Source organism: Ammospiza nelsoni, chromosome 3 (assembly GCF_027579445.1).
Source record: "Ammospiza nelsoni isolate bAmmNel1 chromosome 3, bAmmNel1.pri, whole genome shotgun sequence".
In the NCBI taxonomy this organism is placed as follows: Eukaryota; Metazoa; Chordata; class Aves; order Passeriformes; family Passerellidae; genus Ammospiza; species Ammospiza nelsoni.
Genome location: NC_080635.1, coordinates 22258542 through 22284313, shown reverse-complemented (window position 1 = coordinate 22284313; position 25772 = coordinate 22258542). Strand labels below are relative to the sequence as shown.

The following is a 25772-nucleotide window of genomic DNA, read 5'->3' as shown; positions in this document are numbered from 1 at the left end:
AGGATGTCTCTTGTTCTCCTGTTGCACAAGTTTGAAAAGAAGCCTGATCTCTCCTCAGTTTTCCTTCTATTCCCTCCCCTACTTCCTGCTTTCCCTAGTCAGTTGTGGGTGAATCAAATAGCCTTTTGGTTTTGAGGCACCAGGAGAACTCAAAAGGCTTAACAGAAATGAGGTTTTTACAAAACTTGCAGTAGTTCATAGAATTTCCAAAGTGAAAGCTTATTGTATGAGCATCTTTAAGGTTTTTGAGAGAAATCTGGATGAGCTTTAAAGTCAGTGTAGAGAAAGCTTGTGATTCGTTCATGAAAAATGCTTGTTTCTAAGAAATGTTTCTTCATGTCATTATTTCTTGCTTTTAACTAGATGAGGTAAGGAAATCCTTGAACAAAGCAGCTGTTTAGCAGCTTTTTTCTGAAACAGTTTTCTTCTCTTACTATGTAAAATGTACAACAGTTTATGAAACAGCTGTGCAAGATTTTCTGAAGTAGGAAAGCTCAGTAATTTGTGCTGGGAAAAACAGCAAATAGATGTCATGTTGGAAGTAGAAGAACTTATTTCTTCTCATCCATCGTCCTTTGCTTTCATCACCAAGTGGCCCTTCCTCAGTGTCCTGACTTCCAGCCTTGACAAAGTTTATACTTTTATGTTTACAAACAAAGAAGGATTGATTGATTTGATTTTATTTTTTTCCCTGTAAAGTTTTGTACATGTATTGCCTTTTTTTTAGATTGATTTTTTTTTTTAGTCTTTATGTTTTGGTGGTCAGAATTCTCTCTCTCTAGAGGGACATGTTCCTAGAGTAAAAACCTGAACTGTGTCCTTAAGTCTGCTAAAGCTGATGCTCAGCAAAAGCTTGTCTGTCTGATAAGTTAGTGAATTAGAATTTTTCCTCCTGTTGCTGTGTGGTATGATTCTCTAGATATATTTTTTTAGATTTTGTTCATGTCTAAACTATAATATGACATGCACAGGTACTAGTACCTCATCCTTGCTGGTAATATACAAATGGCTTTTGATTCTCTAGTTTATATAACACTGTCTTCCATCTTTTGGGCCCTTCTGAGTCAGTCTGATGAAATTTATGAATGTTGCTGAGATTGAATTCTTTGACATTCTTTCAAAATTACCTTCAAGCATAATATTCTCTAGAAACTGGTCTCCACTGACTGTATGTGCTACACAGACAGCCTGCACTGCATCTTCATCCCTGTCTTGTTCAAAGGCACTTTTCAGCAGTTCAGCAATTCTTTGTGAAAGCTAAAAAGGATATCTGTGCCTTGATACTGAATTTGTAATGCTGGAATGTACAGGAAACGTGTCCCTTTTGCCTGCATGGATGTGAGACATCATGAGACACTCATAAAAGGCCAGGGCTGTACTTGAGAGCTGTCATGGTATTGTTAATTTCATTTTCATTTTATAAGTTAATTTTTCCCTGTAAATCCATTTTTTTTTGTCAATTCAGCTAAAAATTGTATGCACCCAACAAGGACACGGTATGATTTCATATGTTGGTTGGTACCTTGTTAGTCAGCACAATGCAGTTAAACAAATGTTTACCACATGAGGCATAGTGGGATAAAAACCCAAAGCTTTCGAGCTTGCTCTTTTCTTACATAAAGATGTCCTATACCACAACTCATTGGAATTCTTGCTCATTGTGGGGAGAGGTGGATCTAGAGGATTGGATCTATGCACACACACACACACACAGGCTTTGGCACAGCTCCTTAATGTTCCTAGTTTGGTCTCTTATTTTGCTTTTGGGATGGATAACCCCATGTTTCACCTACATTAAGCTGCATGCTTGCATAGGTGTGGATTCAGGGCACATAAGAGTGAAAGTTGCCTTCACTGCCTGTCCTTGCTGCTCTTAATGTTTGGTGGGTGGAATCTAGTCTGGGTTTGCTGGGTCTTTCTCTCCCCAAGCCCTAATCCAGATCTCCTTTAAAAGGGATTGTGATTTCCAGCAGATTCACACCATCCCACTCTCCAGTTTCACCTCCTTGGAGCACAGGCCTGTTATTATAATAGTGGCTTTCAGCCCCCATCTGCAGCTGTTTGGGTCTTGACTTCTTAAATTATAATAATTTTAGTCAAGCAGGAGGAGACTTGTGCTCATTTTTTCTCTTTAGAAATTAGCTGCTGGAACACCCTGAAGGGAAATGTTTTAAGAGGGTTGTGTGGTTGCAATTTTGGACCTGGTGAACATGAACCAGCTACTGGAACTCCTCTTGCTGTTATTTACACATGGCTATCATTTATCCCAAAGAGAGTGGAGATAGCTAGCCAGTGTGCAGAAGGAGATGTTTCTGTGGTGAATTTTAGCATTTGAAATATGTTTTGAACAAACCACTTATGGGTTTTTTTTAACATGTCACATTAAAGGCTGCTGTAGTTGGTATTGCTGGAGTGGGTGAAACAGGTATTTTTACCAGCTAGCAAGCCTCAAAATGTAGTTGCACACCTGTAATTAGGATTAAGCAGATGTGTTTTAAATGGGACCTTGTAGAAATTGCCTGCTCCTCTTTGTTAAGATGTAGAAAAAAAATCAAATTTTTTTGCTGTGATGATTCTGCACAAAAGGATTTTGACACTGCAAGATTGTGTTGGATGTTTGTCCCCCCTATAAAAAACTTTCCCAGTGTATTTTTCTTTGGCAAATATCTCTGTGAGCATGTTAAATGTTAGCCCATGAAAGTCAAATACCCTCTATAGCCCAGTGCTTGGGAAATTATGATGGGGAGGGATGGCTGTGAAGATATATAAAACTTCTGCCTTCACTGCTTGCTGAAAGGCTGTATCAGAGAACTTTACCAATTAATATCAGACCTCAGAAGTTGCCTCACTGAAATTCAGTTGAGGAGTTTGATGCCATTTGATCACAATTGGGCCTTAAGATTCTGAAGAAGTGAGTTAACCCCTGCACTGGCTTGTCCATCATTTCTCTCTGGTATTTATCTGTATTTCTTTTTAATTGAGTGAAATCTAACAGAGTTCTTATTTAGTATTGAAAAAGCCCATGTGAAAAAGGAGGTATGAGGACATTTGTTTGGACTTCTTTTTTTTTTTTTAATATTACATTTTGTCACTTGTTGTTTTTCTCCTATGGTGAGATATAAGACACTGTTCTGGGAATCAATCCAGTAGTCCTGGATGGCAGAATCTTTTTGAAGAACTTGGTGAAGAGGACTGTTCCCATGCTTTGATGTAAAAGGCATAAGCTTTAAAGAACTTCCCTTCCAAAAATGTTGTCACCCCTAAATGAAGGGGAAAATATTGTGGATGTAATGAAAATAGGAAGAAAATATTATTAATGTAGCATTAGGGATTCAGCTAGAACAATGCTACTTGTTATAATTCAAACTACCTGGAGGAAAACGTGGAAAAGAATGCAAAATACAGTCCTGCTGTGATCGCAGGGAAAGCTGCTGTCATGGTGCTTCTATCCCAGGTATTACTCAGTCATCAGAACTCTCTTTTTTTTGTGGTGTTTCAGGCTTTTATCTCATTTTGCACAATTCAGCCGTATCTTGTCCCTTTAACCTCCCTACCAGTTCATATAACTCAGTGTGATTCTGCCTGAGGAAAGATTTTAATTAACGATGTGTAAAGAATAAAGGGATAAATGGATTTTTTTAAAAAACACTGCTTCAAGACAGGCACGTGATTTTGCATTTTGATTTTTTGTTTTATCAGGTAATTTCTCTTGTTTATTTAATGGGTGTGTATGGATGAGAGACCTGCAAAGCTTCAGGTTCAGTGCCTTCACTTTTTGAACAAGCATGCTAAAGTTAGTGGGTGTCCTGGGTAAGCAAGAAGAGGTGAGAAATGAGATTTCCCTCTGTGTCTTTTTAGCCTTTAGCCTGTAGATTCCTAAGCAAAGGCTGTCAGGAATTTTCCAGAAAAGATTTTGGGGCATACATGGGAAATGGGTCTCTCTGGGGTCATTTTGTAGTGTGACAGCTGTAGGAGAGTTGAGAGTGTAATTTCACATGACATGATTACAGTGTAATATACTATTTTGGTTCTGGTCTGTATTGCCACATCCTCTTAGAATATTTACACTGGAGCTTATTTTAAGCAGGCTGTATGTAGGTTTTTTTGGAAGTACCATACAGGGATATTGAGGACAGCAAAGTTGACATTGTGAGGGCTTGAATACCCTTGCAGTGTTGCACTGCTTCAAACCCTACCCAAGGCCAGGGCAGGTGCTGACCTTTCTTTTCCTAATAAAATAACCTCCTAAAGCTGCCTGTGCCCAGCACACTTAAAATAACTGTTTTCAGTGGAAGAAATTTTGGTGTAGTAACTCTGAAATAAGTAATTTTGGCTTTTGTTTTGATCTGCAAAACCTGTAAATAAGCTGAGCAGCTGAGGCAGGAGGCGCTGAGGGTCCTGATTCCCCTGAGTATTCCCTGCTTTGGGATGCTGTGTGTAGTTCCCACAAGGAATCCATCTCCCAGCAGACCTGTGGTTAGGCAGATGAGGGAAATTGTTTCTTCTGTGCAACTCAGTCACTGTGATGAGCCGTATTGTTGGAATTTTTAAATGACTATTAATTATCTAAAATAGTAATTATTTATTTATTATTTAATAAATTATTTAATTATTGTTGGGTTTTTTTAAAAACTGGGTCTGAGTGGGCCAACTCAGGGTCTGCCGTACTGAGTGAATCACAGTAATGGGATTTCAGAACATTCTGGAAGGTGCTAAAGTTTTTCAAGTTTTCACTTACAGATTTGTAGGGTTTATTGTGAGTATTTTTCTCTTCTCATGTTTTCCACCAGTTTGAATCTGGTATGAAAGCAAATTTTGATGCTTCCTAAGCAGACAGAAAACTCTAGGTCTGTTCTAATATAGTGATATAAATGTGTGTTTGGGAGGAGACATAGCAGTAAATAACTGCATTGCTTGAATATTTCCATGTTTAAATGAATGAATAAAATGAAATTTGATGCAGTCTGAGGACAGCCTGGGCTAGTGCAGATTGTTTATATGTGATTCTGTGCTGTTGTTTGGAAGATTCTGTGGCCTTGGGTGAAATTTGTTGAGTGACAAAAGCCAGGGAGTGCCTTTTGCCATCACTCCTGTGTGTTGTTACTGTCTGTTGAGCTAGGAATATGCTATGCATTACCTAAATTATATTCTATACATTTAACTAAAATGTTTGTCTGTACTAGTGTTTTTCATTGTCTAGCTGTATTTTTATTCTTCTACATTTAAGGAAAAAAATCTGATAATTCCATCAGAATGTTTATGTTTGACCGTACAGTCAAAGGATTGTTAGTGATTGTGAATCCATTGACTTCAGACACATTACTCCTGATTACAGCAGGGTCACCTCATAGTGAGGGGCCAAGGTATTAAATGGAAATGAACCCAATAAAGTCATCAAGCTCAGACCTACTGCGTCCTCACATGCTTGATCTGAACAATAAGAACTGGTGATTTATAAATCATGTTGTCTGTTTGCTCCTCTGTCATTTAATACTTTTTTTCCGTTGAGTAAATGAAGATGTTCTGACCTCAGCTCATCCCCTGTGGATTTGTTTGGGAAAAAGCAGGATAGCTCTGCCCCTTAAATGTGACTCAAGCTTTTGTTCCCATTTACTGAGCATCACCTTCTTTTTTAAAGGAAACACATTTCACTTGACCTCTAGGATCTGGCAGGACTTGCTTCATCCCCTTTTTCATAAGTTTATCTCCATGGCTCTTTTTTTTTTAATTATTTTTTCCTCTGTTTTCAGAAGGAAGACTGGCCAATGCACAAGCTGGAATGTGCCTCCATGTGCACTTTTGGGCAGAACTGGCAACCCTCAGAGACTGTGAGGCTAACAGCAAGGATCCTTGCCAAACAGGTGAGCAGAAGGCAAGGCTTGGCTTGGGAGGTTTGCTCCTGCTCTGGGTGCCAGGGGAGGCAGGAAAATGCAAATTGACTGACAGTAACTGTCCCTGCAGAGCACATATGGACAAACAGACAAGTTTCCTGTGTACAGGCAGGTGTGACACAGAGCTCGAGCAGCTGAATGAACTGACCAGCACACCACTGCAGCAGGGTCAGGGCCAGCATGGTCCAGGTGGAGACTTTTGTGGGGAGCTAGAGAAAGGCTAGTGAGGTCTTCAGCTGTAACCTGAGGCCAAGGTGCTGCTGAACAGAGCCTGGGAATCTTTACTGATGGTTTCACATTGGTGTTTCAGCCTCTGTTCTGGTAGATTTGAGGTCTTGCTTACACATGTGGGCAAGCACCAAGACCATACTGATAAAAAGAAAGAATAAGATTTGCTATTTGAGTTTAATTCCAAGGAATGCTTCTGGAGTTATCTGGCTGCAGGCACTGATACCTTTATGCAGCAGTTGTCTGTTGTAGTATTTTTGAGCTACAGTTGCACAGCATTGTGTAGCATATAACTCTCAGTACATTTATTAGTCAAAACACCTCTGAGGTATTCAGGCATAAACATTTATGATTCTGAGTTAGCTGGTGAAAACCAGAGTTTGAGAGAGAAATCTCAGACCCTTTGTGTTTGGAAAAAAAATATTGTTAGTAAGGAAAGAAGATTGCAATGTCAGTCTCTATTTGAGTGTTCCTTAACTCTATGGATAACACACATGCTTACAGCGATGGGATGGAATTCACGAGTTTCAAGGTTATTGTGCTGTGTATCTTTGTATAGCTCTAAACTCTCTCTGCAAAAACAAATCCTCTTTGAAGCATATTTTTATGATTGAGGTCTGCTTATGTGACAAGGGCAACCTGGATATTGTATGTAGGGAGGATTTTGGTGGCCTGCTGGGAAGGTAGCTGCATCCCTGCTGTGTGTGTAGATGTGTGTGCATGAATGTACACGTGTGTGACTTAATTAAAGCCATTTGGGGGTGATCCACAAACAAAATCCAATGTTTAATGACAAAAAGTCATTGGAGTAAATTTTTGCTTTCATCGCTTACAGGGAGGGGGGAGAACCCTACATGTCATATAAAAGCTAAATATGCAAACCATAGTCCCTGAACCTCAGCTGCTGGGCCACCTGCAAAGCCATATTTAATGGCCAAGATTACAAAGAAGTGGCCTTAGGCCAGCAGTGGAGCATTGCTTTTGAACTCTGTCAACAGTCAGTTTATTCACTTTCCTCAAAGCAAAGCCTGTCTTCTGCCTGCTTGCTATTGTTAGCAGCTTTCTGGGTGTCTAGAACAAAGCAAATGACATATTTAAAATACTGTTCAGTTTATGTATATAAATTTGAGAGGAGTTCATCTTTGGCTGCCTAATTTCATGTGGAGAGAATATTTCTATGCCTTTAGTTAGGGCAGTCAGTTTAACTCATTGCTGTTCATCAACTCTTACAAATTCCACAGACTGTGGGTAGGTAGGAGTTTCCAAATTCTGAATGAGTACACAAAAGTGCTGAAGTGAAACATTAAAGTATTTTCTTTTTTTTTCCCCTTGTTCTTAGAAAACTCACCCTGAAAGAACACAGTCAGAGAAGCTGCTTGCTGTAAGAGAGTTTGAATCACGTAAGTAAAAAAGGATTGCAGGTAAACAGAGGTTTTGACTTAACTATATTAATGAATTGTTTCCCCATGGCTCCCCTCCATCAGCACCTTTCAGAACATGGTGCTCCTGAGGAAAGGAGTAAACAAAGAGAATGGAGGTTCTTTGTTTTCTTCTTTCTTTTTTTTTTTTCTTGGCTGTTTGTGGGAGCTGTGAAACAAGGATGAAAACCTAGACAGAATTATGTAGTATACATCCATCTCTTGCTTCTCTGGTATTCTAGTGTCTTTTGAGAATTGTAATGTTGCAAAATTAAAATAGCTGGTATTTGTTACCAGGAGGCACAAAATCAGAGACAGCACAGTTGCTTGATGGTGACAGTGACTAAGGGGCTAATTGCAGAACCCTCTGGACTGTACTTCAGTATCTGTCACTGCCAGTCAAATCTGACATGTTATATATGATTCCATGTCCTAAATGCTCTAAAATAATCCAAAGAAGGAGATAAGGCAATGGCTTGTTTTAACTGGAAAGCTGCTGTTTACATCCAGTAAGGCCGAGTTAGAAACTGACCATTAGAGCCCATCCTGGCACAGTTTTCACCAGCCTGTTGTTTTCTGTCTTGGTGCTGAGCATAATATACACAGGGGCAATGGGTTGTGTGTTCACATTTCTCACTCTGGTGGCTTCCAAAACCATTTGCAAAATGTTGAATGAATGTACTCGTTGCTAGGACTTGAGGTAGCAGGGTAACCAAGCACAGTTGTCTTCTTTGCTTCCTGAACAAAAGCTCCTGTCGTTGCTCTTGGGACAAGTGGGGGAACAAGGGGGAAAAATGCCAACATTTAACTTTGCCTATGGCAAGGATAGTTCTACAGGTAAGTTGGCAGGATTGGGGTTGAGGAGAATGGGCAAGTTTCTGTGTATTCTTCTGCATTGCAGCTTGTATTCAGTAATTTATTAATTTGAGAGATAAAAGGCTGAAATGTTTTTTTCTGTTGCGGTGTCCTATTTGTCCTCTAGAAGCCTTTGTTTTGTTAGCAAGCACCTCTGTTCCTGCTGCTTTTTGACTCACATCACTGCTTAGCACACCTTTATCAGTTGTCTTATGCTTTGCAACACCATACACAGGACAGGAAAAGGCACCTGGCTCTCAGTTGGAAGCTCAGAATTTCTTATTTCTGATTTGTCTTCATTCTCATCAAATGTCCCATTTCATTATTTCATTTTCTTTAGTGTTTTTGTGACTCCCCTATCATTCACATCTGCTCTTACAAATAATTTCCTCCTTCTTTGACTGTTGTGTGCAGCCTTTTCTCTCCATTATTATTTTGAGTTGGAGAGAGCAGGAGAGAATTAGTAAAAATGCCACTGTGAGAGAGTGGATTAGGAAAAAACTTCCAAACATTCTGCTCTTGAGAGGAGAGAGAGGGGACCAGGAGCCTATGGCTGATCATCTAGCTTACTCTGCATGGACCAGGTAGGGAAAGGTTCAGTGGCCATGGCTTCGGCTAGAGCTTGTCGTGGGCCTGAGGGTTAATCTCTGGAGAAACCCATAATGGAATACAGTTGGCAGGTGTGTCAGGGCATTTCCACTGATGTTCCTGCTGTCTCCTGTCAGTAGATGTCTAAACACATCTCTGTTGGTGGTCACCCCCAGCCCAGGGGGATGTGGGCACTCTGAGGCACTGTTTGCTGCCTCCTGAGCAGGTCAGGTGGATTGCATTCCTGAGCAATCACCCTCATGTTATCCTGCTCTTGCTGCAAAGGAGCCCCTGTAGCCAGCCCCAGTGCTGTTGCTAGATCCCTACCACGTTTGGCCACAGAGATTTGGGGCTTCTGTGCTAGGAAAGACCACATCTTCCAAAAGCAGCAGGGATAAACAGCCTTAGCAGCAGCTTGGGCTGGTTGTGCTGGTAAGGAATAGGTCTGGATGAGAAAGTTTCCTTACATAAAGCATGCTTCCAGGTGGGTGATGTTCAGTGTGAGCTCATGCCACAGTGGGTGGGACCATGTGTAGCTGGTGAGGTGGTGTCACACAGCTGAGGACAGCTGTCCCCAGCTGAGAGGCTTCCAGACGGCCAGGACTGCTGAGCTGACTGCAGGAGTTAACAAATGTGCTCTAAAGACTACAGCCCTTCTCCCAAGGAGGTGGTCTGTGTCCAATTATCTGCTAACCTAAAGATGTCAGAAAATGCTTTTTAATCCTTCATATTGGGCATGTGCTGGACTTGGTGATCTTGTAGGTCTCTTGCAACCTGGGGATTCTGTGATTTTGTGTTCTTGTAGCGCACGTGTGGCTTTAGCAGAGGCAACATTATGTTTGTGGAAGAGCAGGCACTTCTTGCAGTACTTCCAAGCAGCTTGTCCCTCAGGGGTTTCTGTTAAAGTCTGGGCCTCTTCTAACCTAAGGCTACCTGGAGGGGTGTTCCTGTTACTGAAATGAAATGTATTTTTTATCCACAGACCTTGACAAACTAGACAATGAAAAGAGAGAGCTGATTCAGAACGACATTGCTGCTCTGCATCACTTTTACTCAAAGCACTTGGACTACCCTGACAATGCTGCCCTTGTAGTTCTCTTTGCACAAGTAAGTTGGCTAGAACACAGCCTGCTTAGGTGGATGGTGCTTAGGAGTTTAGCCTTCCTGAAAGGGGGAGGATGTAAATGGCAATGGAAATGGTAGCTCTTTGCTTATCTTAGGGACAGATGGAGATCTGCTTCATTGAGCAGTAGTGGCTGGATGTGCCCCACTTCCATCCTGAGGGGAGAGGCTCTTGCCTGCAGACTTTCCATGAGCTGCTTCTCAAACGCTGAAGAAAAGGGGAAACAGCCTTTAATAAACGCTGCCAAAGTGAAGCTTCTTGTGGGCCAAACATAGTGAGGCTGTTGTTGAACTAACATGGAAGGCTGCTGGCCTGAGACCCTGCAGAGGCAAATCCTTCATTCAGGCTTCAAACTTGTGGAAATCCTTGCTGGTCAGGTCATCATTGTGTTTGACCTTCACAGGGAGTAAACTTCAGAGACGTAGAAAGAGCTGCAGAAAGCGCAGCCTAAAACTTTTATCTGCTGTGTGGCTTTTAAATGTAGTCAGGTGGTTTGGCCATCTGGAGAGATGAAGGAAAGACAGGACGTCTTGTTAGATAACTTCTGATATGTCACTTCTTTTTTCTCACCTACTTTTCATATGCATCTGAATTGGATGTATTGTAGTGGATGGAATAATACACCAGTGGAATACTGAAAGATCCGTTTTCTTCTTTTCCCTCTTTTGCTTCAATATGAACTACTTTTGTACTTAGATTTCTGAGTAAAATAATATCTTGAGATGGGGGCAAATGTTGACTTCTGTGATGAAAACTGAGTTGAAAATATCCTGTTTTTTAGAGCTGAGCATCTACCAACAAGGAGGCACAGTTACTATTTCCTTACTACAGTGGTACTCTTATTCTGTAGGGGAATGATTCCTTAGGATGTTTAGCATCTGCTTATCATACCTTGTGTTGTTTCTAATTACACATTTCCTTTCAATGATGAGTTTTTTCTCTTTTGAAGACTTTAAAATTTATATTTGTCAGAGAGATACTTTGAAGATGTTAGTACAACCAGTTTCTTGTGGTATTTCAGAATATTTTTTGTTAGAATGTAGCCAGAATTCTTCAAAGATTTCAGTATTTTGGCTATAATGTCTTTTGTTTCATGTCCTGTCCAAGAGCAGCTCCACCGGATTGTGGTACTTTACCTGACTTCTGAGAGCTGGTGGCTCCCAGATCTCATATTCCATCCAGTCTTCTCTATGGATGTCATCTGTAGGTGTTATCTTGAGCTCATCCTGATCATCAGGTAACTCTCTGCCACTGTGAACATTTGAATTTTTTGAACTAAAATCTCCAGAATTCATCTGGATGCTTCTCAGAAATGTCTTACAGGATGCAGCCTCCTGACGTGTTAGTCCCAGGATAAATCTTTCCAGAAGAATGGGAAGTATTCTTGTACCTGAGCTGTGCAAACATATTTCCTAATAATTAGTTCACTTGACCTAAAACCAGTAATATGGATATTCCTGTTGCTCCTTTGTTTCCTTCAACACTTACTTTGGCCTCACGTGGTCTGTTTTCCTTCTCCATTCCCCATTGTTTCTCCTGTGGTTCAGGCCAGTCATTGGGACTCAAACACCTCTGACTCCTCATTGCTTTTAGTGAACTTTGCCTGATGCTGTTCCCTACACAGCTAAAGTGTAAGTGCTCCTTTTGAGTGGAATAGAATTCTTTTGTCCAAAGTCCTTGCTGTGTTCACCAGCTGTTGGCATCATTCTGTTCTCTTTTATCCCTGTGGAATATAGTTCTTGAGGCTGAAGCTTTTCTTCCTCAGTCTCACCTTTCATACTCTTTGAACAGTTTCTGTCTTGCCTCGAGTTCCAGCATCTCAGCCTTTTCTTGAAGACGTTACATTTTGTGCCTCCTTTTGAACATTCTCTTTTCCACCATTGGGAACGACCTTGAACTCCACTTTTATTGCTGTTGTCTCTTCACTCCCTCCACTTTGCCTGTTTTTAGTCATGCATTCATCTGGTGAAACCAGTGTTATCTCATCCCTTCTAATCATTCCTCTTGTGTCATTTCTGATATACTTCCATGAAGTGTGTTGTCTCTGGCTTAGTGGAGGTGAGTTGATGATAACTCACTATGTATTTTTAAATATTTCCCTGTGATTCAGAACCATCGAGCTGTTCTTTGTCAGCCTTTGTATCCTTATGTTCTTACTTGCTGTTGATATTATCTTTCCCTTCTATTGTTTTAGCATTCAGCAGTTACATTTTGGTTTTGGTTCTGGTATGCTCTTACATTGGCAAGTGCAGCAGCCTGCCCATCTTGAGAGACTGGGAAGCTTTGGGTGCTGTATTGCTAAAAATAACAGGATAAAGATCAAGCAAAGATAGCAGAGATACTGATGAGTGCATCAGGATATTTGCCTTAATTGTGAACTCACCCTGAACAGTTCTTACCTGAGGAGTGGAATAGAATTCTTTTGGTATTTGGTATTTGTGTGTTTCTAAAAGCCAGTCCAGGCTGCATTCCAGCTTGTGGGGCATATCACTTTGCCAGGTGAGCAACGTGGTCTACTGGAAGGTGTCCCTGCCTCTGAGGATTGGAGAAAAAACAAGAGATTGGAACTTGATCTTTACAGTCCCTTCCAACCCAAACCATTCAATGGTTCTGTGATTATTGCTGGTAGTATTTTTTGTCAGCTCTTACCCTTTCCAAAACAAATACTGTACTGCACTTGATTGACTGTTCTTGTGCCCTTTCTAGCTTTAACTGGACTTGGCCATGTTGTTTTAGTGAGTAGTTGTTTCAGTGTGTTACTGGTGCTTTTTTCATGTTTGTGGGGAGATAATGGTGAATGTGGAGAGGGTTCTCTTTGTGTCAGTATGTGTGGGATTTGAAGTGGAAGTGGAATAAAGTACTTGACTGAGGTGCATTTTGGCCACTTAAAGTAATACAAACCACATGAAAAAGCTGAAACTTCTGTAAGATTCCTTTGACTTGGATGAGAACAAAAGTGAGAAGGTTTTAAAACCTGCTTGAATCTATTCTATAAGAGAGTTTTGTGAACAAGTTCTTTTGATCCTGTGTCTGCTTAAATTAGGAATACACTTCCTCTCATACTCTGTCCTTCTTCTGTCCGCTCCTATTCTATGTCTTTATGAGGTTCAGGTCTTTCTCAGCGCTTTTGTTGTTTTCACATGTGCTTCAGCTGTAGCTGATATGTGCAGGCTTTGATGACAGGGCCATTGAGGCAGGTCCCTGTGACATGAGCTCCATCAAAGCTCTGCACTGCCCCAGTCTGGCTGAGTTGGCTGCCCTTTCTCCCACACTGCTCCTTGCACGTGTAGCTCTGCTTTGGCCCTTTCCTTGTCATGGCCCAATGAAGTCTCCTTGTGCTGGGGTGAGGTTTTGTGTGCTCTTTTTGAGCCCCACTTCTCTTGGTTGGCCCTCCAAAGAGCAATTCAGTTAGTGTGTCCTGAGCAGGTGCAAGTGTTGGACTTTAGAACCAAAACCAAAATGTAATTGTTGAATGCAAAAAGTTCTTTAGTGTCGTGTGCACTCCTTTGGAGTGAGACTTTGTCCTCACTTCACTTGTTGGGATGTCATGGAGCTCCCTGTGAGTCCTGGGGAGGTGGATGAAAATTGTCACCAAATTTCTGCAGTTGTGTTTGATGTGTGAGAATGTGATATGTAAGTACATAGGGAGTACTCAGCTGACCAGAAGCTGATCCATCACCTTTCTCTTTTTTCTTAGGTTAACTGTAATGGCTTCACAATTGAAGATGAAGAACTCTCTCATCTGGGATCAGCCATATTTCCTGAGTAGGTTGATTTTAATATTTAAAAATATAAAATCAATTTATTTAAAAACAAATAGAGGAAGTAGATATCTACCAAAATAATTAATTTATCTTGTTTTTAAGATCTTTTTTTTTGGCAAATAAAATGTGGCAAATTATTTGCAGCAGTTTTTCTTTAAAATCCAGTAATTTTGGTAAAATTGCACATATAATTTCTTTTGAAACATAGATTGTGAACTATATTCAGGTTGGTAAAAAACATTTATTTGGGTAGCAGGTTCTGAACAGAGACATTAAGTAATAATCCAAGCCAAATGAAAAGGATTGCAGGTGACTTGCTCTGTTTTGGCTGGGTACAATCCTTCTCCTGGTGCTCTCTGAACAATATCCTTTCTACCTTTGTTCCTTGGCAAATAGTAAATCCCTTACACAGCTTCTTTGAGCCTCCTTGCTGTGACAGTGGGGAAAAAATATGTACAACCTTCTTAGCTTTACAAATAAACTGCACATGTTAAGTGTTAACTGCAGTTTGTGAATGGGGAACTACAGCTTTCTTCAGGGCCAAAAAACATTTCTTGCATTTTTAAATCTGTCCTTCCCATTTAATATTGTGACAGAGGAGGGTATTTTCTGCCCCTGATCTTTGCACAGCCTGTATGAAGGTATTAGCACTGAGGCTTAGTTTGACTTCCTGGTGAGGCTTGGATTACTCGTAGTTTATCTGTGTCAAAGTAACCTGAAACTCACAGATGCCCACTCAAAGCTGGATGTGATTTTGCCAAGTGCTGCAGACAAGCAGGAGTAGCTAGTCCTTGCTGCACAGATTATTCTTCTTCTTCAGGCAGGTCTGTCTGATGTTCATATCCCTGATCTGCAGATTGGAAATTAATGCTTTGAAATGCCCAGGATCAGAGTCATTGTGGGGAGAGGAGAGCATTAAACCAGGATGTTCTGGAAAAATGTCCAGCACCGTCACTTTGTAAATGCTCAGTCAGATCTTTCCTACTTAACAGTTATGCCTGAGCTAAAAATACTGAAGAGACAGTTGTTATTTTGCTGGATTGGAAGACAAATAATTAAAATTTTAAAAAAATTATCTCAGATAAACAGGGAACTGCACTTTTTCCAGACTTGGTAATAAAGGGTTTACTTTTCTCTATCCATCCAGGTTTTTGTCCAAGTCATGTGCTTGTATAACAGACAGAGATGTCCTCCCTCCCACTTCAAACATGGAGGCAGTTTACATTTGAATAGAAGCCAGCTCAAATTTTAACACCTATGTCAACTTGCAGTGAAGTGAAGACTTTTATTTTCCTGTATTTACTTGTTTCCTTTTAGGTTTAACATGTTTTTCTTTCTCCTCTGAGGAAAATAGTCTGTCTATCATGTTGATAGTGAAGCTGAATGAACATACCTGTCAGCTGTCCTGTAGCACTGTAAGAAGGGGAAAATAATAACTTGCCTAGTTCTGCAATAATAGGATTTTAAAAATGTAATGATTCATTAGCAGAGCCATTCTCCATATCATTAGAATAAATAACAGTACAAGAGATTTTCATTTTCCCAAGGTTACCTTCATGTTAAGCCTCAGAATAAAAACAGCTTAGAGAGACAGACTGACTCAATCTTTCAGACTTATTTATTTTGTGAAGTGGTGCTTAACTTTTTACGTGCTGCTTGTGGTGGTGGTTGGGGAAAACATTTACTTTTCTACTTTTACAGTGTTGCATTGATGAACCATAGCTGTTGCCCAAATGTGATTGTGACTTACAAGGGAACCTTGGCTGAAGTCAGAGCTGTCAGAGAGATTGAGCCTGGAGAGGAGGTAAATGTGGTGTTTGAATGTGCTCTGTTCCCCTGCAGCCCAACAGGATTCATTCTGCTTCTCAGGGATCATTTCAGTTAGGTGACAATATAACAACAGGAAGGAAGGATCTCTTGTTTCTCAGACAAATGCAAGATGATGCTTTGGAAAAATTAGGGTGGCTCTGGAGGACTGAAGGGATTTTTGGAGGCAGTACCCTATTTTTTGCTAATGGGAAGGGCACCTGCAGCAGTCACTGTGTATCTGCCAGCTTCTCTCTCAGTTTACCCATCTGTAAAATGAGGCTGAGTTTACTGATGTTTGGCTGGTGCTTTGAAATTCCAAGATCAAAGCAAATTATTACTGCTATAATAGTTCCCAGTATAATAGTAATGTGTTGAAATTGAAGCCAGAATAAACAAGGTAAATGGGTACAGATAAATCCTCTGACTTCTGTTTGGACAGAGATCCACAAAACATGGGACTTGGTCATATCACCTCAGTGGCATTTGCTGGGAAATCACAGAAGAACAAATGTGTGGTTTTAGGTGGAGTGAAACTGAACAGAGAGGAATAAAAATCTGTGAAATTGAGTAAGGCTCTAGGTTTACTTTGAAACTTTCTCAGTCAAATAATGTATTTGGCAGGGAGTTTTAAACAGTAGAGCTGCACTTTACTTAAAAACAAAAAAAAAAAAAAGCCAACCCAAAAAAAAGTTAAATAGAGCTGGGGAGGATGTTCAGATACTTGTAGGGAATGAAGATACTGAACATCCTCTCTGGGGATGGAGTTTGCACAGAATTTCAATGGCTCGTTTGTAAATGTTTATTTAATCGGCAAAGTTCATACTGATAAGCTCAGATTTGATTTTTGATAACATCTGCTGTTTTCTGAGGTGTGTAATAGCAGCCTGGAAGAAAGATAGAGAGGTTATTTTTGTGGATTATACCTGATCCGCCTTGTGAACAAGATGAGTTTAATTGCTGTAGCCAAGGATGAATGATTCAGGTGAGCAACTTGTTTTGGTACCATTTGGCAGCAATGATTTCTGTCTGTGATTTTGGCACTCACTGCAAATGCATTGTGGTAACCAACAGGACTGATTCTGGCTTCAGAATTTTGGTGTGGAATCCCAGACATTTTCAGCATTTTGGGGGAAGGTGTATCATTAGAGCTAGATGATGTTGCTCAGCATCATCTTCAGGTTGAATTCTGCCTTAGAATTTCATCAGCTCTCCAGGACCTCACAGGTTTTGCACATTTGCTTCTCTGACCCTTCAGAATTTTCCAAACGTGAGCTGTGCCTGTGTGTGGTCGCTGTGCAGTCTCCCAGCCTGTGTCTCCATCTTCAGGCTCCGTGTAGCCATTGCAGGGCAACGTTTTAAAGTTTTTTTTTTTTTTGCTGTGAATGTGGTTCCTGCATTGCACATGCTTTGAAAATATCGAAGGGAGGAGAGGATTGTGAGGGAAAGTGTGAGATGACACACTCAACTTAAGAAGAAGGTGCACTGTATGAAATTACTTGTAATTTTACATTTGAAGAAAAGAGAAACTTTAGGTATAAAGACTGAGCAAAGCATTTCAAATAACTGTAAATGAGGAAATGGAGCTAAAGCTGTTCCTTGGTCTGCAGAATGATCAACTGCACTGAGCATAGGACGTGTTTCTTGGGGGAGATCTCGTTTTAGAACACAGCATTAAAGCTACTTGCAGGGGTTCTTTTCTGAAGACCATTGAAATAGAGGAAAACTTAAGAATAGTGTATATGAAGGGCCTTGAAAATGTTCAAAAGCAGGTTTTCTTTGCTTTAAAATATTGCTGCTGAAGTAAATCTGATATTCATTCTCCTTGAACTGGAGCACTGGGCCTCTCTTCTTTTCAGAGATCTAAAGGTCTTGTCCTAAGTTTCTAAAGCTACTAGTGACTGCTGTTGCCCCAATTTTTGTAGGTTTTCAGAAAGAAAAATTTGAGATTCCAGCCTCCAAAAAAAACAGGCCACTGTAATTTATCTTAGGCTGGATACCTGAAATCATTATTTTACTTCTGAAAAGGAAGCTTCTCTTTGTAGTCTGACAGGAGCCTGAGATTTATGCTGTAATAGTTTCCTTATCCACACCTGAATCTTGCTGTCCTGGGTGCAGGCCAGGGTAATATTTGAGGGAAATTCCATAACGAATAGGAAAGGAACATTTCTCTGTCAGGTTGCTTTCACAAGTGACAGCTCCTGGTGCTGCCAAGGGGCTTGGAATGTGAGGCAGCAGGCAGGTGATGTGGCTGCAGGGGTCCACAAGCTGCAGGAATATGCAGTTGTCATGCTGCACATATCAGAACAAGTGTAATAAATATGTTTAGTGATGCTGCTTCTCGCTGACTGTTGTTTGTTTGGGTTTTTTTACCATTTTTAGATTTTTAGCAGCTATATTGACCTGCTGTATCCCACAGAAGACAGAAATGACCGGTTAAGAGACTCCTATTTCTTTAGCTGTGATTGCAGGGAGTGCACTACAAAAGAAAAGGTAATGGAATTGTTGGGAAATGTACTGCTGACTATCAAGGCACCTACCCATGTCCTGAGATGTAATATCCTGTGTGGCTTAATTACATTTTGGAAAATAGGATAATGGGAATGGGGGAAGGTGGGTGTGTTTTTCTGTCTTTCTGTCCAGAATGCTTTCTGATACTCATTCTTTCCACTGTAATCATGACACACCAGGAAATTTCCAGGTAGAGGCCTATTTAAAGCTGAGCTACAAAGCAAAGATGAAAACATTGTTAAAAGTAGATGATTATACTGTGTCTAAGCTATTTGGCCAAACAAATTTAGCTCAAAACTTTTTTCTTTTTTTTTTTTTTAATTTCATGCTTTCTACCAACTCCTAGCAAGCAAATCTTGCTTGGGGCATTTCTGGGATAGAGTGCTGCTGCAATTCTTGGGTGGGACATTTCAGTCAATTCTAGGAGACATTGTATGGCATGTCTGGATGGTTTGGGGACACAGCAGGATCTGAGGAATGATCTTTTCTACAACAGCCTCATACTGTTCTGCTCAGGGACAGCGTGGTCCTGGGTCACAGACCCTTGTGATGTGCAGGCCAGAGCTGTGGTCATTAAACATGAGCCGGTGCCCCTCAAAGGACAAAGGAAGGTCCAGTGTTCCTGACAACAAGGTGTTAGGTGTTTTAAAGAAAAGCACTTCTTGGAGGGAAGAGGTACCCAAACCCAACAGATACTGAGACAGCTGTGCCTGTGCAGCCATTTGGACCTCTTTCACTGAAGATCCTACAAGAATTGAGCTCTGTGTAGTTTATTGTCATTCCAGACAAGATCAGTGTGTCTGGCATAATCTAATCCTTAAGTTCCAGATAATTTTTCCTCCCATTTTCACCAGGTTTCCCAAAGTGACCAGACAACCATTTCCTTCCCCTAAATGGTGTAATATTTTGTGATTTTTTTTTTTTTTCAGATAGTACCCAGTATTGTTGCTTGAGGCCCTTCTGTTGATACCATATCATTTCTGGTTTTCCCCTCAGTTACCTTGATAATTTTGCCACTGAATTTAATGAAGCCAGGATTTCATCTGTGATTTTCAGCAATGTGCTACTCTGGGAGTCCCCTGTCACTCAGCCTCCTTCAATTTTGGAAGGAGTCCCTGTACCTCTCTCAGCTGGCAGATTAAATAATGAAATAAAAAAATCTTGCAACAATCTTTGCAAACAGCAAAAAATTGTCTCTAGATTGTAGCTGGCTCCTCATGAAATATATATTAGATAGAGAGATAATAGAAAGTGGAGCTGTCCAGCAGAAATAACAAAATATATGGAAATGGGGTTTTAGATCTGAAGGATCCTTTTCTGTGTTTAAGATCATGTTGTTTTCCACAGAGGTATAATTTGGTAGTCAGCCTATGTTACTTGAGCTGATACAGCCTTAAAACTAAGCCTAAATTTATTTTAAATCCTAATCTTTTGGAAGCAGTGACATTTCTTATGTTAGACCACTTGCAACACAAAATCAAAAAGCTCTTCAGTCTTTCAAAAGACACTTCATGGAAGTAGAGAATGGCAGATGAACTGGAAGGCCAGGGGATCCTAGGATTTCTAGCCAAGGCTTTGGAGAAAAATTGCAGGTGCACATTCTACCTTTGTTTTTTCATTCTTTGAAGAGCTTAAGTTCACATCTGCGTCTTTTTATTAGAGAAATTTTGTATAGCAGGTGCACTTTTATTTGTAGGGCTTGGAACCTGCCTTTGTAAGGTCCATTGTGTTTCCTTCAGGATAAAGAGAAACTGGAAATCTGCAAGCTGAATGATCCTCCGTCAGCAGAGACAGTAAAGGACATGATCAAATATGCCAGGAACGTGATTGAGGAATTCAGGCGAGCCAAACACTACAAATATATCCTTTGTCTTACCCTGACTCCACTGGTGTGTGACCTAAAAATCTTGCCTGCTGGGCTTCAGAAGTGCATGCAGGAGAAATACTGTGACCAGTAGAAATTAAACTTGTCTCTGTGTTCTCTGTGGCTGAAGGCATTATCAGCTAATTGTATAATGAGAGGCCATCGAGTTATTGCATTCCTTGACTTCTTCCTACCCCCCAGTGAATTACTGGAGATCTGTGAGCTCAGCCTGGACAAGATGGGTGCAGTGTTTGAGGACAGTAATGTTTATATGTTACATATGATGTACCAGGCCATGGGTGTCTGTCTTTATGTGCAGGACTGGGAAGGTGCGCTGTGTTACGGGCAAAAAATTATCAGACCCTACAGGTAAATATGACAGACTATTTTTTTTAATGCTCTAATTAATAATCTGAACAATTAAGGCAAGTTTGTGCAGAGATCACTTCTCTCGGTATATATTGTATAAACATTCTACCCATGATACCACTACTCAGAAAGGAATATTTAAATGCCAGGACAGTGTCTGTTACTGTCAGAATGTGGTCTGCAATATACAGCAGGACTGACTTTGAAATCTTGCTTTGGGTTCTCAAAATAATTTTGTGCCACCTTGGGTTCCGTGATAATTCTGCTTAGCTGGATAAATGCTGGTTTCTAAAATAGCATCATTTTTTTCTAATGAAAGGCTTCAAACTTCATCTGCAGCCAGTGTTTTGTACAAGGCAATGGAGGCACAGCCTGTGTTGCTGTCAGCTCCCTGCAGTCTCTCCCAGTGCTCTCTGTCTGCAGCAGCCCGGTAGGCACGGCTGCAGGAGAGCAGAGCCGAGTCCCAGCGCTGGGGCCGAGCACCAGAGGGAGCTGGAGCCGAGCTCTGGAGCCAAGCTCAGAGCTCCGGGTGCCCCATGTCCCTGATCCCGCTCCGAGGAGCTCCCGGTGCCCCATGTCCCTGATCCCACTCCTGAGCTCCGGGTGCCCCATGTCCCTGATCCCGCTCAGAGCTCCGGGTGCCCCATGTCCCTGATCCCGCTCAGAGCTCCGGGTGCCCCATGTCCCTGATCCCACTCCTGAGCTCCGGGTGCCCCATGTCCCTGATCCCGCTCAGAGCTCCGGGTGCCCCATGTCCCTGATCCCGCTCAGAGCTCCGGGTGCCCCATGTCCCTGATCCCGCTGCCCTAGCGCCGGAGGCGTGGGAGAATGCCCAGGCTGAAGCCCTGCGTGGGGCAAGGCAGCACACAGCCCCTGCAGGAGCCATGAACACTGTTTCTGATCACATTCCCTGTTTTTGCAGTGGAAGCCCGTTGGTGAGAGCCAGGCAGTTACACTGGCTGTGTCTGGTCCTGCCGTGAATCTCCCAGAGTCTCGTCTTGAGACGTGACTCTCTTGCCAGCTGGGGGGAGCGCAAGAAAAGCTCTCCCTTTGGAACAGATGCCAACATAAAGTCACAGATCACTTGGCAGAGAGCAGTGATACAAAGAAGGAGCCAACATTCCCCCCCTGGGGGCTCAGTACTATTTATCTTCCCTGGGACTTGCCCAGCTCCTCTGGCTCTGAGCCTGGCATTCCAGGCCAGCTCTGCCGAGGCGGGCTGTGCCACTCAGTGTGTGTGAGCACAGGCTGCCATGTGTGCCCTGCACACTGCACAGGGCCCCTCGCTTTCCAGCCCACCAGCCATTGTGGAACACACAGAGCCGCTGCTGCCGGTGCAGGGTGGCTCCAAAAACTCATCACAATGCAGGCTCTCTCTGTAGCTGGCTAGATTAAAACTAGTGGCAGAAAGTCATTGCCATCTGACAGCTGTTCAGAGGCATATGGTAGTTTCAGTCCAATTCCCAGCTGACAGGCGTCCCCATCCCAGACACAATTGGCACGGGCTCTTGGCAGTCACGGCACAGAGGATGAGCGCTGAATGGGCAGGGGCACCGAGAGGCAGCTTCCTGCCCCATGAGAGGGGGACAGAACTGGGAAAATGCTGTGAAACTGCCAGAGTTGATGAAGCTGAATTTCTTTCTCTTTTGCAGTAAACATTATCCCTCCTACTCGCTGAATGTTGCCTCCATGTGGCTGAAGTTAGGGAGACTGTACATGACGCTGAAGAACAGGACGGCTGGAGTTAAAGCCCTGAAGAGGGTATTTACTGCCTGGTTTCTCCATTAATAACACCAGCCATTGAAACACTGTGTGCCTCTCTGTCAGTGAGCTGGCGTGGTAGGAAATGCACCATGTGTTAATATATTTGGTCACGGGAATTTTGGCTCAGATTTGGTTTTTCTAGAGATGGAGGATAGGTCTGCTCTTGGGTGCCTTTTCACAGTGGGCTCATACTGCAGCAGCTGGAGTGAGAATTATGCTTAAACATTTGCTCTGAGTTCTTCACTGAGCTAGAGCTGCACTAGTGTAAATGAAGCAGAACCCTATCTTCCCCTCATTTGTTGGGTAAGGACAGGAAAAATGTTTGGCTCTTATAAAAGGCACATAGTGTTTCATTGAAGTCTGTGATTTCTATATCCAACTTAAACTAGGCACACTTTTGATGGTTATTTGTTCTGGAACCAATCAATTTTTACATAGCTGAAGGGAATTCAATGCATCTGGTAATGCTGAAATTGGCAAATACAGCATTTTGGTTTTATGTTTTTCTTCACCCCTTTTTTTTAGTCTTTAGTATTTTATTCTGCTATTTTTTATTAGTCTATACTATGTTTCTTGACTATTTTCCCCTATTCTTGTTGGACAAAAATTTATTTTAGTTTCTTAAGCATCAGTGACTATTGTAGCATATAGTGACTCAGTGTGGAATGTCACGATGTATTTATTTCTTCTTGCTTTTTAGATGCTGGCAAGTTTTAGCCAGCAAATAACAGCACCAGCCAACCATGGTGAAAGATGCTAGAAGAATATATGCTCTAAAATTTAACTGTTACCTAGTTTGAAGTTGGCATAGGTTTTCCTTCACTGTCATGTTAAACCCTTGAGTAGAAATGGGAATTGTGCCAGTAGGAGCATGGGATGGGGGGTAGGGAACTGTGAGATAAATTTGTTGGCATAGTTAGTTTCCTTACACAAACATTTTCTAGTGACTCACTTCCAAAAGCTGTCTACAGGAACTGCCCAAAGTTATCCCAGCCTCTGATGTTTGGGATTTAGTGGAAAAGCAAGCCCATTGTTCCCTGTCAGTTTGTGAGCAGCTCATCCAGAAGGTCCTCCTTTCTTTTTCAGGCAGGAGGAGGGGTGGGGTCATTTCTCACTGCTGAGGTGGAACCAAAAGCCCTTGCTGTACTGGCTTAGCAAATACAAGAGCATAAAAGTTTCCAAAGGATGAAATGACCAAATGCTCAGAGGGCCAGGACACTGCAATTCCTTCCTCTGTCTTAGCTCCCTTGCTTTTTAACCATTCTCAGACTTACAGTGAACTTTCTTCTCAGTTCTGTCTAGTGCAGCCTTTTATCACTTCTTTTCTCAAGTGGAAATCTTGCCCTGGCACACACTCCAGGGCAGGAAAGGTGCCAGTCAGGGGTTTGGCTGCCTGCAGCATTCCCCCTCGGGCCTGGAGCAGGTGAAACACCAGGGAGTTGTTGGGCACAGCAGTGTCTGTCCGAATCTTATGGGAAATCACTTCTGCCTCAGTTGTTGCTTCCTTCCTAAAGCACTGGCAGCCCCTGGAAGGAGCAGAGGGTTTACAGACTCAAGTTTGAAATGCCTCAGCATTACTCCTGCACTAGGCCTGTATGTCTGGGACAGCTCAAGGATAAATTGGTAGGAGCAGAGCTGGCTCTGATACTGGCTAAGTCCTCTGCTGGAATATTACCCACCATACTTGCAGTTTTCTGTCCTGGAGCTGGTGGCATTCAAAGTAGTTTTGTCAGGAATATAATTTTGAAAGGTGCTTTGGGCTCCTTTAAGATCAAAGATGTATTCTTTGAATATAAAACCTTTATTACTTAGTTTTGAATTTCATTTTATTTCCTACTGGGTTTATGACTACAAGGGGACAAAAAGTAGCTAGAGGTGTCAAACTGCTTCAAACCTCTAAAGAGAGTATTTATAGCCTGGTGTTATATATGAATCAATTGTGTGAATATTTTTTTTTTCTTTTCATAGGCAATTGCTATCATGGAAGTAGCACATGGGAAGGATCATCCATACATTTCAGAGATCAAAAAGGAATTAGAGGACCACTGAGCCTTTGAATCTATGCAATCCTTCAAACCTTTATTTAAAAAGCCTTGTTATGGAAACCTTCAGGAGCGCTTTGAAAAGCGGTAGAAGTATGAACACAGTTCTGTCCTGTAATTGGAATGACAAACACACGTAAGCCTAGCTTCCACACATCTACAATTGCCTTTTTTTTTAAAGGAAGCAGCCATGGTTTCTTGAAGGTTATGCCTTTTGACGGCTCATGTGCAGAAATGGCCATTTTTTTTCTTTAGGGGTATTGGTGTGGATCTTATTTGAGTAAAGTAAATAAAGTGGTCTTGGCCCCTCTTGATTCCTGTTGTACACTTAAATGGGTAGAATGGTTTTGTGATATGTACTTTTGCCCAAATACTTTCGCTTAATCCAACAAATTAGCAAAAGCCCTGCTTTTTCTGTTGTGGTTTGGTACACATTTCCTTTTTTTCTTGCATCATTTTTATTTGCAGTGGCTTAACTGAAAGAAAGGGGAAATGGGGTGATAAATTATGTACATTTTACAGCAATGCCACCAATATTCCCTCAGCCAGTTAATCTGCAGGTCCATCACTGCTTCTGGCAGGTGAGGATTCATCACACCAGACCTAGACAGAGCTCAATTTGTGTTGCACAGAAAATACTGACACCTGTGTTGGAGCTTGAAGGCTTGCACAAGACATGAACTATGCAACTTCTGGCTTTTTACACTCCTTTACAAGTTAAAGTGAGTTATTGCAGAGGACAGCTCATATTTCCTTACAGCCATACCTTCACCTCCAGTGGATTACAACTATTGTAAATAACATGTTGGCAATTATTTTTAAGAGAGGGACAGGAACACTTTCTGAGGAAAAACTCCAGGACTTAACTTTCTCTACACATATACTAAACAAAAGGATTTTTTACTCCTCCATTTAGATCAATGGCAAGAGTGTGCTTTTAAGGATGGGGGGAAAAAGAGTGTAGCTATAAACTTCTAGCATCAAAATTGAAATATGGTGCACAAAAAAATTACCTGCGTCTTTTCACAGTTTATAAAGTATGATGAGAAAGAACACATCACCCTTAAGAACTTCATTGTATTTTCTTTCTTGTAAGCACTGCTCTGAAAATAAAACTGCTAGAACAAGGGGTTGTCAGCTCATTTTGCTGAAATCTTTCATTGCTCTCTAGCCAGCAGTTGTTGCTGGAGTATATAAAACTGCACCACATCTACAATACCAGAAAGCCAAAGCCTATTAACTACAGCCAAGCCTAGGAAGAGGGCACTAGCTGACTATTTTTATCCTTTGTCTTGTAAAATAAACTTTTATCCTGGGAAATAATACCTTTATTTCAGCAAGTCTGTCCAGAGCCCATACCACACTTCAACACCAAAGAATTGGATTAGCTGAACATGAGGCACCAGTGGGAGCCTTGCCCCTGTGAAACTTGGATTACTATTTGCAGAGGTTATTCAAAGCTCACTGTGGCCCTGGCTGTGCCTATCAGTTTAACATGGGAAACCAACTCAAGCAGTGTAGGTGCAAATACAAAATCCTTAAGCTGATA

At 41.5% G+C, this 25772-nt stretch overlaps 1 protein-coding gene across 1 annotated transcript in view; it reads left to right on the top strand.

Annotated features, from left to right (window-relative positions):
• Window positions 1-25350, top strand: part of SMYD2 (SET and MYND domain containing 2) — a 29320-nt gene extending 3970 nt beyond the window's left edge. The window contains exons 3-12 of the mRNA XM_059468155.1: window positions 5751-5861; window positions 7459-7519; window positions 9963-10087; window positions 13801-13868; window positions 15569-15671; window positions 18056-18166; window positions 19924-20044; window positions 20243-20417; window positions 22070-22178; window positions 24150-25350. Of these exons, the coding sequence (XP_059324138.1) occupies window positions 5751-5861; window positions 7459-7519; window positions 9963-10087; window positions 13801-13868; window positions 15569-15671; window positions 18056-18166; window positions 19924-20044; window positions 20243-20417; window positions 22070-22178; window positions 24150-24230 (1065 nt within the window). The 3' untranslated portion in view covers window positions 24231-25350. The remainder of the gene's footprint in view (window positions 1-5750; window positions 5862-7458; window positions 7520-9962; window positions 10088-13800; window positions 13869-15568; window positions 15672-18055; window positions 18167-19923; window positions 20045-20242; window positions 20418-22069; window positions 22179-24149) is intronic.
• The last annotated feature ends 422 nt before the right edge of the window (window positions 25351-25772 follow it).